This window comes from Vicugna pacos, chromosome 27 (genome assembly GCF_048564905.1).
Source record: "Vicugna pacos chromosome 27, VicPac4, whole genome shotgun sequence".
NCBI classification, from domain to species: domain Eukaryota; kingdom Metazoa; phylum Chordata; class Mammalia; order Artiodactyla; family Camelidae; genus Vicugna; species Vicugna pacos.
The window spans coordinates 25,151,462-25,164,537 of NC_133013.1; the positions used below are offsets into that span (position 1 = coordinate 25,151,462).

The following is a 13,076-nucleotide window of genomic DNA, read 5'->3' on the forward strand; positions in this document are numbered from 1 at the left end:
CACAAAATATTATCCTTTTGATGTTTTTCAACCACTTAAAAATGTGAAAATTATTTTTAGCTCACAGGCCGTACCTGAACAGGCAGCTGGGCTGGACTGGACTGAACCTCAGACTGGATTTGGCCAACTGCTGGCTGAGAGCACTAGGGCTTGGGGTGCGCAGCCCTCGGGCAGGGCTTGGTCCTGTCCCAGAGCCCGGGCTAACGCTGATGCCCGCCTCCCTGCCACTCTAGGGGAGAAGGCAGAGCTGGTGCACTATGAGGTGCGGCTGCAAATCCTGGGCCAAGCCTTCACAGAGGCCTTGAAAGACAAGACCAGCCCTAAGTCCCAGGAGCTTCGGGGGATGCTGACAAGATGGGCGAGGTGGAGGTGGGGAAGCAAGGAGCAGTAGGAGCAGGCGGCCTCACGGAGGGGACCCAACAAGGCTTCAGTAGAGCTGTGACCCTCCTCGTCCTCTCCTGACCCCTAGCTGACCTCCGTCCTCAGCCTTCTGCAGAACTTTGGCCAAGTGGTGGTGGAGTAAGTCCCTGGTGGCTCTGGGTGACCTGGGCTCAGGGCTGGACTCGGGGGGTGGAGCCAGAGGCTCAGAGAAATGACCTCCCTGAGACCCCCAGGCTGTCCAGCCCCCTGACAGCCATGGTGATCCTCCTGCCAGACCCAACCCACTGACCGCCAGGGTGGATGCCACCTTCTTCAAGGCCGCGCCAGCTCGAGCTGTCATGCAGGACTGCATGCTCCCGGGTCTGCATGCCCTGCAGGAAGTGGAGGGCCTCTCAGTGGAGGTGGTCGGCCCACACCTCGGTCAGCGCCTCTCCCCCTGCTTACCTCTCTGGGTCCTCTACCCGCCCCTCAGGCTCCTTGTCTTGCTGCTCCTGCACCCTGATTCGGAAGCCTGCCTCCCCGGCTGGTCCCCAGAGGGCTGCCGTTTAGGACCCAGGCTGGCCCCTCCTCCTCCTGGGAGCCCTCCAAGGTGGCTCCGAGCTCTGTTCTTGCTGGGCCAGGACCCCTTGCCTGGGACTTCTGTGGGCCTGGCTTTGCTTTCTCAGGGGTCTGTGGTCCGGGAGGGGGACCCACCCCAGCCATCATCTCCCTGCTCTGCTCCAGGCACCCCCATGTCTGAAGCCTGAGGTCAGCCTGACACCTCCCTCCCCAGCTGTGCCGTGGCTCTCGTTGTCCTGGGCCTCCTGCTTATTGCACTTGTCCTGGTGAGTGTCTGACTGGGCCAGGGGCTCTTCTTTGGGAAACAGGCTCGGCCCTTGACCCTCTGAGCCGAGCTGAGCTGAGGGGTCACTCCTCACCTGAACCCACACACTGGAGCTGAGGGGCTTCCAGCCAGGGAACTTGGCCCGACCACACCTTTCCTGCCCCAGGTGCTGAAGTGGAAGGCCAGGTTCCGAGGGTTCAGCCACACGGGGTGAGGTACGAGGGTCACTCCTCCCTGCTCCCCCTGGGGCGCTCACTCTGGGTGGAGTCTGCTCCCCAGCTGCCAAGGCCTTGTGCAGACATTTCCCAGTGTTGACAGCCTGGCTGGTACAGTCACTGTGCCCCAAAAGCTCACCCCCCCGCCAGGGCGGGGCGACCCAGGAGTGATCAGGCAGAATCCTTCAAACCAGCTCCACTTCCCTCCAGCCCCTTCCTGCCTCCCTTCCCATGACACCAGAGGTGATGCAGAGGCTGGGTGGACAAAGAGAACTGGGAAACAGATCTGGGGACGGGAGCTTACCTCTACCATCCGAGGACCCTGCAGTGGCTCCTCCAGGCCCTGGAAGAAGTGGGGACACACTGGATGCGGGGGGAGGGCAGGCAGCACCATTCTGGGATACATTCACTTATTCTTGACTCTGCCCCCAGGTGTCCCCTCAGGCTGCTGCTCCCTCCCCTGCAACCCAACCCCAAGCCTCTCCTTCACCACCAGCCTTCCACAGTCAGAGAGGGAAGGTGCCAGCCGAGGTCACACAGCAAAGGGGCTTGTCCCTCCTAGGACACCCAAGGACTGGAGTCCCAGGGCCGGGACAGGCGCAGTGCGAGGAGCTTCATCCTGCTCACTCAGCTCAGGCCCTGAGGGGCGGAACAGGCCAAGGTGGAGGCCTGCAGGAGATGCTGGCCGGGGAACAGAGCAGGCTCCCTCACACCTGGTTTGGCACAGGGGTGGGGCTGGATCTATTATTGGTCTTAAGATAAACTCCAGGCCTTTGGGGTATGGAAAATTAAATGTGGAGCAGCAATCAGAAGTTGGTATGAAAGACTGCTTTTGTTTCTAGACAGTCATCCACCATGAGGTCATGGGAGAGGGTCAGCATAGAGCCTCCAGGAGGAGGGGCGGACAGAAGTCTGACAGACCCAAGGGTGGGAATGGGGGCTCTCGGGGGCAAGGCCTGGGCCCAGCCACCCCTCTGCCTTAGAGCCGATCACGCTCAGACCAACAGGCTTTGGGTGCTGGTGGGCGAGGTGAGGCCGGGTGTGTGGGCTTTGCCAGGGAAGGTTAGAGCTGCTGGGCAAGCCAGGTTCACAGAACAGGTTGCCTGACTGGGACGGAGGCCACACTGACAGCCTCTCACCTGCGGGTGGGGCTGTGGAGGGGGGAGCATCTTTGGGGGTTTCCTGCGGGATACCCGGAAAGGCGAAGGCCTTGACCCACAGAGCTCCAGCGGACAGGAGAGATTTGGTAGTACAGGGGATGGTCTTTGAACCCATGACTGGAAGGGAAGGGGGTCTCAAGTGTAGTCCTACCCCAAAGGCTCCCTCCACATACAGGAGAGCTGGCAGGCCGAGCGAGGGGGCCCAGGAGCCCAGGGCCCAGACACGGACTTACCTGGCCAGAGATGGCAGCCAGCACCAAGAGGCCAGAGCAGGTCAACAGGAAGGTCACCAGCACGGAGGGGTTGACTGCAGCTGGTGGCAGGCAGGGTCCTCTGTACTTCTGGAATACACAGCCTTTCATTCGTGCCCCTGAGGGGCCTCTGCCCCAGCACCCTGAAGACCAGCCTGATACCCACACCTGTGCTGGGTCGGCCCCCACGCTCCACACGTCCACCTCGAGGGCCCTGGGAGACGCTCCTGTCAGGATGCCTGGCCCATTCCCACGAGTATTTCTTAGGGAGGGAAGGTGATGCCAGCCTTGTTCTCCCGCGCTGCCACCGTCACCTCGGGGTCCTTGTAGACGTGAGAGAAGCGGGTGGGCTGAACGAGGCCAGAGCCTGGGGGCTGAGCTGGCTTGGGTTTCCTGGCCCACCCTAAACCAGGCCGTGGGGCCTCGTGCGAGGCCTTGCACGAGGCATAGTTCAGACACACCCAGCAAACGCAGTAGCTGTTGGGGGGGGGCATGGGGAAGGGAACCCACACGCCTAGCGTGGTCTCTCTGGAGGTGATGTGATAGTAACTGCGACATGTGAGGAGGAGGGGTCTCCCTGTCAACGTGAGCCGGCCGGTGGCCATCAGGCTGGATGGACACCACCAGGGTCTGCAGGATGGCCGAGGGGCTGGGCCTGGGGGGCCCCGGGGGCCTGGGAGTACCAGCTCCCTCACACAGACCAGAGTCTTTCCAAAGTGCATCTTCTTCTCCTGTGGGCAGGATGGGGCCTGCAGGACACTCCCCCTGGCCCACCACCAGAATTACACAGACTTAATTCTCAGCAATCCTGCAGCTGTGCAGCCCCATTCTCCAGATAAGTAAACAGAGGCCCAGCAAGATGAACATGTAACACTGCTGGTGATGCCTCCTGCCCCTCCTCCAGCACTCCGTTCATGCTAACCCAGTACCTGTGAACCTGGTGCTGTTACCCCATCTCAAGGCTCAGGAGAGGGAGGCAGAGAAGTTAAATGGCATGTCCAAGGTCACAGAGTCACAAGGCTAGGCTCAAACCCCAGCCACCTGACTCCAGAGCCTGCATTCCTGACCACCTCAGCCCCGCAGCAGGGGCGGGTCTAGGATCTGCTCCTGAAAGGCGGGAACCCTGCTGCACCTTCTGCCTGCCAGGGGTCAGGGTTTCGGTGGTGGCGGCGGCAGGGCAGTGAACAATCCAGCCCATTGGCCAGTGGTTCTCCAGGGCCTGGAGGCCAGCGGCAGTGCTGTGAGCTGGCCCCCCCAACCCCAGCCGGGACACCCAGCGGGCGGGGGAGGGGCTCGGCTCCAGCTGCGCCTGCGGAGGGGGAGGCAGGCAGGGGTGGCACTGCCTCTAAGCGACCTCACTGGTTAAGAAAGGAACAGATCCCTTGCCTGCCCTTCTTCCCTCCGCCTCAAGGTGCCCTTCAGGGCAGGAGGGGCCACTGGCCACCAGGCCATGGCTCAGACGGTGAAGGACCCATGGGAACCACTGGGGCTAGGTCCCAGAAGGAGAGCAGGACCCCTGGCTACTTCAAGGCCAGCTCCAGGGCTACCATGGCGGCCCTATCTCCTGTCAGCCTAGTGGACGAGAGACTCGGCTTCCTTGAGGGGCTCTGTAAACTTCCTGTTAAGGACAGTCAACGAACCGGGCAAGACAGTCTTGTTCAGCGGGAGCCTAGCAGGCACAGGAGGGGCCAGAAGCAGACAGAGTTCAGCTGGGCCCAGGCCTGGCCCCTGGAGGGACAGCAGGCTGGGGGAGGGGTGTCATTCGCCAGCCGCAGTGAGGGAGCTCAGGTCCACGTCCCTCAGCGCCCGGGGACCATCTGCTACTCCTGGCGCTGTACGTGGGCTCCTGCCTGGAACCACAGGTGCCTGACGCTGGCCTGAGGTAAGGAGGGTAGAAGGAGAAGCACCCGTGGCCAAATGCAGGCACCTAAGCATGGGGGGCATCGTGCCCAAAAGAGACCACAGGGGCCAAGAGCTTAAGCAAATGTCATCCTGGGACATCTTGTCCACTTAAGTCATACCTTATCCCTACCCTCAGCTCACAGCCTAACGGAGGCTCCACAAACAGATGTCAGTGCTGTGGGGAGGGGGCCCGGCCCAGCCCGGGGCATCCAGCAGAGCTGTGTCTGCCAAGGAGACCCATCCAGGACGGAAGAACCCACAGGTCCAGGTGCAGGGCCCAGGAGCTGCCGGCTGGGTGTCCACCCAGGGGCCAGAATGGGACAGCCCTGCAGATGGCTGTGCCCTGGGTCCCCTAGGGCTGGGAGGGGGGAGTGCCTGGGGCAGGGGTCTGAGGACCTCTCGGAGACAGACTCAAGGTCCTGGGTACCTGGAGCAGGAAGCACATGAAAGCGCCCTGCCCAGGCCAGGTAAGAACGTGGAGGATGCCCTCCGAGTCCAGGCTACTGGTGCTGCAGCCCAGACACCATCTCTCCTTAAATAGGAGGTGAGTTGGCAGGGAAGGCCCACTGTTCCCTTCCTACTCCCTCCCACCCCTTACCAGATGTGAAGGAGAGCAAAGGCTTTCTTAGGACACACCCCATCCAGGTTCTCTAGCGCCGGGAGGGGAAGGGGAGAGAAAGTGCCGCTGAGTGAGAGGAGCCAAGGTCCTGCTCTGGCCCTCCCTGTGGGGCCAGGAGGCTCACGGGGAAGGGCCAGGTTAGGAGATCCCAGCCCTGGAGCCCAGAGCTACCCCTGGAGATGACAGCCTGCAGCCTTGCCCTCCGGGCCCCTGGGAACAATGTCCTCCCAGCCCAGAGGCTGTACCTGCTTTCAGGTGGCTCATAGGCTTGAATTGGCCTGATCCCGGGATCACCAAGGTAACGGGCAGCTTCTCGGGCTCCAGGCGCTCCGAGGTCTACCTTGCAAAGCACGACACCAGGAGGGTGTTAAGATGTTGAACAGAGACCCCAGGCCACCCTGGGCTGAGAACAGACACTGACCTGGAGCAATCCCTGCCAGACCTCAGTCTTTCCCACTGTTTCATGGGGACGTCACTGCTGCCTCAGAAGGCAAACAAGGGCAAACATAGCTCCCAGCAAACTCAAGACCAAAGGAGGCAGGGCTCTGGGCCGTTCTGGAAGGGGAGGCTGGGGCAGGTGAGCGCCTTGTCCTGAGGGAATCACAATCACCTGGGTCCTAGCCCAGACCTTCACGTGCTTTCCCCTAAAGCCCAGCCCTAACATGAACCTCTACAGAACACGTTAAAGCGAGGGGGCAGGAGGGTGGGGAGTGACCCTTCAGGAAATGTTTCTTAGACCCAGGGACGCTTTGAGCTGGGCCACAAGGCAGTCAGAAGGTAGGTGACAGGCATCCTCACAAGGTCAGCCAGGGAACGCAGGAGGGACAAAGGTGTGGTGAGGAGCATATTCTGAAAGAGAGTGGGCACTCCCCCACTCACCACTGGGGCTGAGCGAGGCCAGGCCCACATGCCAAGGGAAGTTGGTACCCATGCACTGGCGAACCTCAGCTGGCAGGGTGCGCACGAGGTCTGAGCTGGCCGGCAGTCTGCCATGGACTTCACCCTGGCTGTGCGCCCACAGTGACCTCTGACTGCAGGGAGCCGGTGCAGAGAGGACACGACCAGTGGGCTAGCCAGTGATGGAGGCTGGGCCCCTCCCCAGCTTGCAAGGGGCTTGGGAGGCAGGCCAGGCCCCAACCCTAGGCTTAGCAGCCCACCCAACCCCAGGGAGCTGAGAAGACTTACTAGAAACAGACTGTGGGTTTTGGGAAGCCGGCACGGAGCACAGCACGCACCTGAACCGAGGAGAGGGAGGCCTCTAACTTTGGAATCCACCGGACGTGACCACCCAGGGAAGGGCTGGTCTCCACCCCACCATTAATAGCTGGGGCCGTGAGGGCACAGTCCACCTCTCCCCCTCAGCTGGCCCTTTTCATTGAGGAAAGGAGGGATAATTGCCTCTCACAGGGACCCTGAGGCAAAACCAAACGTCAGTCCCACAGCGAGATAGATGGGTACATTCTAGGGAGGGAAAGAACAGGAGCAGTGTTGGACGTGCCTGGGCAGGTAGGAGACGTGGAGAAAACTGCCTTCTTTGAAGTCCAAGGAGAAAGGAAGACAGGCAGAGAAACTCTCAGACATTCTGCCTCGGGCCCCCTCTTCCACCCACCCCCCAACCCAGCTTCTCCATGACTCAGGTGGCTATTCTATTCTCACTTTCAGTACGACTTCCCAGCTGAGCCGGGGAGCGGGGGTGTGACAGAGCCCGGATTTATCAGGAGCGTGCATGGGAGCCTTGGGGGTCAGGCCAGGGCCTCTGACATGGCACCTGTCCCAGCCACAGGCAGGCCGTGCTGGAACCACCTGCCAGCTGTGGCCTCCAACTTAAAAGATACACGTTCTAGACCAGGACTGCAGCCAGACCCACTGGGGCCAGGGACACAGTAGGATGGGACATAGGTCACTTCTCACATCACTGGAGCTATGGGCCTCCTGGCCAGCTGGAAAGACAGAGCGGCTCTTCCTGAGGGGACGACTGGGCCTGGACTACTCAGACCTGCCTCTGTGACAAGGGCAGTCCCATCCTCGGGTCAGACTCCTGAGCTGACTAGAGGGGACCTGTAGTCCCCCCAAAGTCCACAGCCTTCTGCACAAGGGAGCACCATAAAAAGGGGTGCAGAAACACCAGGCACCCCGCCCAGCTGGCCGTGGCCTCCTGGGATGATCTCCATGAATCCCTAGTGAGTTGGGATGGGGGTCCCAGCAGCCAGAGTGGGAGAAGAGCTGGGTCCTCAGGGTGGGAAACCCAACAGGAACATGGCAGGATTTGTGAGTTCTCGGTCCTCAGGACTGAGCCCCTCTGCCCAGGCGGCCTGAGACATTCCCTCTGCCCAGTTCAACCCAGAGAGCCAGGGGCTGGTCCCAAGTAACCTCTCTACTTGGGAGGGACATCCTGGGAGTCATTACACATCTCAGAGGCTCAAGTGTCCAGGCTGTGGACGGACCAGCAGTTAAAGAGAAAGGGGCCATGGGTTTAGGGTGGTCTGAGGCCTTAGTGTGGGTCCTGCAACAGTCAGGGGCTTTGGTGGACCCAGAGTGCCCCATAAGGGGAAGGGGGACTGGGCTGCGGCCCGCTGAGGTCCACGACACCAGACGTCAGAGGGGTCCTTGGGAGGGAGACCAGCAGGAGAGGGATTACTGCGGAAGCCACAGCCACCTCCTCTGCAGGGCGGGCGCAGCTGGAGGTTTAGGGCCCACATCAGGGAGGTGGGGCCTGGGGTCACAGGGACCAGGGGTTATCTGCTGCGGCTGCATGGGAAGTGAGTCTGGGGTACAGTGAGTGGCATCAGCTGCGTGGGGAGAGGCCTCCTCACCAGTTCTGAGGGACGCCGGGAGAGAGGAGGCTGCCAGGGCTGGGGCCAGAGGTGCCAACGAGACCAGGACTGGGGTCTGAGCAATCTCTAGATGGAGCAGCAATCAGGGCTGGAAGAGGCTCCAAGCTGAACTGGCAAGGGCTGGGCTACCAGAACTGGGGGCCTGGGATGCCCACTGTGTTGGGGAAGCACCAGGCAGATCTGCTGGGAACCAGGTTTGGTGGCCTGGGACCCTGCTGGACATGGCAATGCCAGGGTGGTCACCAGGCTGGGGAAAACCTGGCCTCTGGAAGTTGGGGTCCTGGTGTGTCTTCAGGGCTGGCAGGTGGCAAGCTGAGGGGTGGCAATAAACTGGTCATGGCTACACCGGAGAGGCGCCAAGCCTCGCAGAAAGGCAGGCCGACTCCAGGTCTGTTGGGGGGCCCAGGCCTCCTCAAGCAGGAGATTTCTCCAGGGTCTCCTGCCCACTCAAGGTGGATGGGAACGCAGGCCTCACCGAGGACACTTGAGGGAGAAGAGCTGAGGCCCCAGCAAGGAAGAGGCTGGCAGAAGCCCCTAGCTTCTGGGCTGTGGGGCCCTAAGCCAAAGCCCCAGTCCCTCTAACAGGGGAGCTCAGGTAAGGGAGGTTTGTAGCGTTTGAGGAGAAGTAGCCACCAAGCTTGGAGTCCCAGGCTGTGAACTATGGGCAGGAGGGAAGCCTGCCCTGGTCACAGCTCCCCCATCAGGGAAGGAAAGGAGTTTGCAGATGATTTTATCCAGTGGCTGGTGGAGAAAGAAGCAAGGGACACCCTGTCAGGCCTAGTAATCAGAGGTGGGGCCTCGTGAGGTCCTTCCAAGGGGTTCTGGGGCTCAGCACCCCCTTCCCAGGAGCCCAGGCTCTCACTGCCCCTAGAAGGCACCGGGGCCTGGGAGTTGGGTCCTTAGAGGACAGAAGCAGGGGTGCTGGAGGCACAAAGACCTGTCCAGGCTGAGGCCAGGGCAGGGTGGAGGGTGGGTGTCAGGCAGTGTGGGCAGCTCCAAGGATGTTTGAGCCTGAGTGGGCAGCAGCTAGAATGCCCAGAGTTGGGGTCCCCAAGGAGGCAGCAGAGTACCGGAGGAGCCCCCATCTGCCTGCCAACCTCAGTCCAGTCCAGGGGCTTGCGTCCAGTCAGGGAGGACAGAAAGGAGGGGCTCTGCAGCTCCTCTCCTGCCCTGGCCCTGGACGGCTGCACTAGGCTGGGCCAGGGCTCCCCCTTGGGGGTGCCTGGGGTGGGGGCTGGGGGAGCTGCCCAGGGAAGAGGTCCTGAGAGACACATCAGGGCCCAGTGCCCACTGGCGGGAGGACCCTGCAGCCTTCCTCACACCCACGCCCTCCCCAGGCTTCCTTAGCTGGGGCTGGGCCTGAGGGGCAGCGGACTGGGCTGGGGAGCGGGCCCCACGGGCTGGAGGCACCCCTCCCATCTTGACAGGGGCCTGTGGGGTCAGAAGAGCACATGCAGTCAGGCGGGAGCAGCCCGTTCAATCCAACCCCCTCGTGAGAACCAGCCAGGCAAGAAGCCCTGGACGTTATCAAGGAAGGCGGGGGTCTCCATACACACCCACCTTGGGCACAGCCCTGCTCTCCTCCTCCCAAGACGCCAGCTCAAGAGACAGAGCTGCCACCCTACTCACCTCCTTGCAGGCATCTCCTGGTAGCGCAGCTAGCAAGATGGCTGCCTCGGCCTTTTGTACTGGGCTGGGTGCGGGGCAGCCGGGGGCAGGGCCTCACTCAACCAGAGGCGCACCTGAGCCCCATCATCCTGTTACTGACTGAGGGCCAGAGAGGCACGTGCTGCCTAGTGAGGCCCCGTGCAGCGGAGAGACGCTCAACCAGGGCAGGCCTGCGCTAGGCCAACAGGAGGCGGAGAAAAGCCAGGTACAGAGGGTTCCTGGCCTCCCCACTTGGCCCAGAACCCTCAGGACTGGCTCTGGGGCTTGACAGCCCCTGACTTGATGTGACCATCAGCAAGTTCTTGGACCTGTTTCCCCATCTGTGACCTAGAGGGAGCAGGAGGCCATGTTACTGAAAATATAGTTCCTGAACTCCTGACCTTGGGGAGTTCAGTTAAAACCCAGATTCCTGGGCTCTGCCTAAGACCCTTCTCCATGGGGCCCAGGAAACCATTTCCAGGTGATTCTGTTTGAAAAGCCCTGCCTGGGAGCCCAGCCGGAAGTCTTGGACAGTTACAGGGGAACCGGGGACAGAAGAGCCACATCCAAGGCAGAGCGAGCCCTGCTCCAGTCTCCTTGAAGGGTGGGGGGCACCCTCCGCCCCCCTTCCTGGCCCTCAGCTCTTAGCCATCAATATTCCTACCGATGAATGGAACACGCTTTGTGACAAACCGTGAGGGGTGGTAGCACTGCCTGCCTAACAGGAGTTCCAGGGCAGCGCTCTGGTCCTGTCCCCAACGCCTGAGGCTGGGGCTCCTTGGGACACTGTCCTATCTCCTCCCTTACTAGGACCCTCAGGCAGGAGCTAGGTCTCTCTCTTCAAACTGAGGTCCCAGGACAGAGCTGTCGTGAGGGGAGCAGCCACACTCCCCCGCGAGCCCCAACTCTGCACCATTCGGGTCTCCAGGGCCACAGGTGGGCCCAGGGACTCCGGTGCTGGGCCCTGTCCCGAGGCCCCAGACCCGGCCCTGTAACTGCTGGCGAGATGTACACCTGCCTGGTAACGGGCACAGCAGGTGTGGAAGGAGCGGCGGGGAAGGAGGGAAGAAGGATGAGAGGAAAAAGGAAGGAAGAGAAACAAATCAAGAAGGAAAGAATCAGAGCCAAATCCAGCAAGGCCCAGGCAGTCGGGTGGAGGCGGCTGGTGGGGCTGCAAGGGCCTGAGGTTCAGTGACTCCGCCCCGGCTGCAGTCCGGTCTCCTCCCCCTACACAGGTCACCTTGAGCGACTCTCCGCACTGCAGCGGGCGTGACCCACACCCCCGGCTCCGCAGGCTGCGGGACTGAGTGAGCTGCCGTGCTAGAAGCTGAGGGATTTGAGCCTCGTCTCCTGGCCCCGCCCCCTCCCATCCCCACTCCAACTGCACCCTCTTCCAAGTACCGCACCCCTAGGCCTTCCTTGCTGTCCACCTCACTCGGGCTGTGCTCGACACCTACGTGTTTACCTACGTCTTCCTACTAGTCTTCCAGGCCCCCTTCAGGCAGCACCTCTTCCGGGATCCAGGACCTCGCCTCAGCCCCAGGTTAGGCTGGGCCCCTCCTGAGCATCCATGGCACTCTTCCTGCAGTTCGTCAGCGCCGTGACCATGTGTGTTGGAGTTTGCTCATCTCCTGGCCTGTCCGCTTCACAGGTCAGGGAATTCCTCAGCCTGTCTGGATACAGGAGGCAACAGGGCCACACAGAGTGTAGCTGAGCTCAGGTAAGACCCACAGGTTAGGGTCGACTTGATGCTGGCAGGTGAGACCAGCCCTCGTGGACTGGCCCCCGCCCAGGGGGAGGGGGAGACTATGGCCAGGAAGCTACCTCAGCAGCCCTGGGAACAAACCTCTGTGGGAACAGAGCCCAGCAGACAGGGTGTCTGGGGGGAACCCAAGCCCAGCTAAAGTGTAGGAGGGGCCATCCTCAGGGGGATACAGCCACCTGCATGAGGGGCGGGGACAGCTCTGTTCCACATAGACCTTGGTAGGCACATCCTTGGTCCAGGGAAAGGGGCACAAGAAATGCTGGTGACCAGCATTTCTCACCAGGCAGTGGGCCACAGACCAGCAACCAGCAGGACCCACAAGGGTCTCAGGAGGCAGAGACTTTTCCTGAGCAGAGAAGCGGCTGAGCAGTGGCCATGTGACAAGGGCCCACATGGCCAGAGCAAGCAGGCACAGGGTGCTGCAGAGCTGCAGCCTGCAAGTGAAGGGCTGGGACCTGGTGATGACATATTGAGCCTATGACCCACCCCCCTCAAACACACAGTCAGGCCCCAGGTCCAAAAACAACCCAAATGCTTTAATGTTTAATGGCCTGCCTCCAGGGCCCACAGCCTTATTACAAACCTTAGCCAGGCCACGGGCCCAGCTTGCCAGCCTCTGGCTCAGTTCAGCACTCTGCAAGGAGGGAACCCTCAGCAGGCCTGGCTGATAGGCCCTGACTTCAGGAGGGCCAGGTCCTCAGTCCATGTCTTTGGAGACCTCCCAGGACTCAGCTGTCACTCAGCCTGTCCCTTTTAGTCCCTGAGTCCCTGCAGCTGCTTGGCTCCCGGCAAATACACAATTTCTTGGGATAACGCACCAGGTGGAGAGGCAGCTCAGAGAAGTCACTGGTGTCAGTTCGGCACAGGCCTGGGACCTCCCAGGGGTGAGAGCAGCAGGCCCAGGACAAGGATGCCAGCCCCAGGCTGTATCCCTGGACCCCCTGTAGCAGGGGAGAGGAAGGGAAGGCTCCCTTAGGGAGCTCCAGGCTCGGGGGGTAGGGCCCAACCCCAAACTCTGGGGCTGTAGTCCTAGGCTTTCCTGGGAGATGATTCTAGAAAGCGTGTGAGTCATATACACTGGACAATGTACCACTCAGAAAACCAAGTCCCATGACACATGAAGGCTTTCTAGAGGAAGGTTCTGCTGGTCTCTGCCTCCTACTGTAGGCCCTGGCTGAGATCTATGCTCCTGTCCTGGGCAGGAAGCAGAGAACAAACCGAGGTGGGTGTGTGTCAGGCGTCACCCCACAACAACCCCGTGAGGTAGGCTGCGTTGTTCTATTTTACAAACAGGGAGCTGAGGGCACAGGAGGAAGTGGCCCGCCCGGTCACACAGCAAGGAGCACAGGAGCCAGGGTCCAAGCCCAAGTCTGCAGGGCTCCAAAGCCCACGCGTTTTCTCTGAGGAAGAAACAGGAAGTAGTCTTTTCTAGCAAAGGCCCTCAAGTTAAAAGCTCAGGGGCTCTCAGGCCAGCCTGGG

General features: G+C 61.3%; 1 protein-coding gene across 1 annotated transcript in view; it reads left to right on the forward strand.

Annotated features, from left to right (window-relative positions):
• The window catches only part of LOC116285820 (uncharacterized), a 31,236-nt gene extending 29,005 nt beyond the window's left edge, over nt 1-2,231 (forward strand). The window contains exons 7-9 of the mRNA XM_072950991.1: nt 61-519; nt 1,105-1,205; nt 1,852-2,231. Of these exons, the coding sequence (XP_072807092.1) occupies nt 61-391 (331 nt within the window). The 3' untranslated portion in view covers nt 392-519; nt 1,105-1,205; nt 1,852-2,231. The remainder of the gene's footprint in view (nt 1-60; nt 520-1,104; nt 1,206-1,851) is intronic.
• Nucleotides 2,232-13,076: the final 10,845 nt, after the last annotated feature.